The sequence below is a fragment of the Echinops telfairi genome, unplaced genomic scaffold (genome assembly GCF_000313985.2).
Source record: "Echinops telfairi isolate 266 unplaced genomic scaffold, ASM31398v2 ScPeMD7_7469;HRSCAF=8507_1, whole genome shotgun sequence".
Taxonomy (NCBI): Eukaryota; Metazoa; Chordata; class Mammalia; order Afrosoricida; family Tenrecidae; genus Echinops; species Echinops telfairi.
Window position 1 is genome coordinate 3,822,164 of NW_022111373.1, and position 1,163 is coordinate 3,823,326.

The following is a 1,163-nucleotide window of genomic DNA, read 5'->3' on the forward strand; positions in this document are numbered from 1 at the left end:
CTATGGCCCAGAGGACCTATGCACAGGAGGGCCTCCCAGGCAGGAAAAGAAGTAGCGATGGAGTCAGAGGTAGGGCTGAGGAAAGAGGTAGGGCTCAGGCAGGTAGGCAGGCCACGCGCGTGTGCGCGCGCGCGTGCGCACACACACACACACACACACACACACACACACACGGCCTCAGCCTCCCCGTATCACCCTGGATGGACAATGTCAGGAGACCTAGAATGGCGAGCTGGAGGTCCGCTTCGGGCTAGCCAGGCCACAACAAGCTCAGTTCAGGCTAGGCTGTGCCCCCCTTGGAGAGCGGGGACCCAGGGTAAAGCCTGCAGCCTTTACACCAGCAGTGGTTTCCCGTTCTAAGGCCCGGGCTCCAGGCCTAAAGGAAACAGGCGCTGCCTGTGTTCTTCCCTCGGAAGTCCACGTGGGCAGGGAACGGAAGCAGAGAGAAGGTCTGCGAGATTCCCGGGAGGGCAGTCAAGGAGGACAGAGGCCTGGAGAGCCCCACGGGCCTAAGAGGACACAGGCCTGCTCACAGGCGCCTCACCTTGGAAAATGCCGAGGCCTGTTTGAAGATCTCCAGTGCAGAGTCTGCAAGCTCATCCCCGCGTTCCTGAGGTCTGTTGGCTGGAGAGGAAGGGAAAAGCCGCTTTTGTGGGAGGGAGAGGTGATCAGCACGTCATTCCGAACACCCAGGACCGAGGGCCGCTGCGGTCTTCCTGAGCCACATTTTCAAAGGAGTTTTTAGTGCCTTTTCAGAACTCACGGGGGAATTTGGCCCCTGGGCGGAGAGTGAAAACCAACCAACCAACGCAAGGTGAGCACCCAGGTGAGAATGGAGGCTGGCCTGAGCTTCCCCTCTGGGGGAGAGAGCATGGGCCTGTGGGACCATGGCACTGACGATCCGTCATTTGCACCCACCAGCCGCTCCAGCGGAGATGACCAGCAAAGATTGCTGTCGTGCGCCACAGGGCCAATTCTGACTCAGCCCGACCCCACGGCACCTCACGGCCACCGAGTCCAGTCCGACTCCCAGCAGCCCTATCGGACAGGGTAGTACTGCCCAGGTGGGAATGGAGGCTGGCCTGAGCTTCCCCTCTGGGGGAGAGAGCATGGGCCTGTGGGACCATGGCACCGACGATCCGTCATTTGCACCCACCAGCCGC

The 1,163-nt window shown here is 61.2% G+C and overlaps 1 protein-coding gene across 1 annotated transcript in view; it reads right to left on the minus strand.

Moving 5' to 3' along the window:
• Positions 1–249: 249 nt before the first annotated feature.
• Positions 250–1,163, minus strand: part of TGFBI (transforming growth factor beta induced) — a 36,196-nt gene continuing 35,282 nt past the window's right edge. Inside the window, exon 15 of the mRNA XM_045285171.1 lies at positions 250–624. Within this exon, the coding sequence (XP_045141106.1) occupies positions 530–624 (95 nt within the window). The 3' untranslated portion in view covers positions 250–529. The remainder of the gene's footprint in view (positions 625–1,163) is intronic.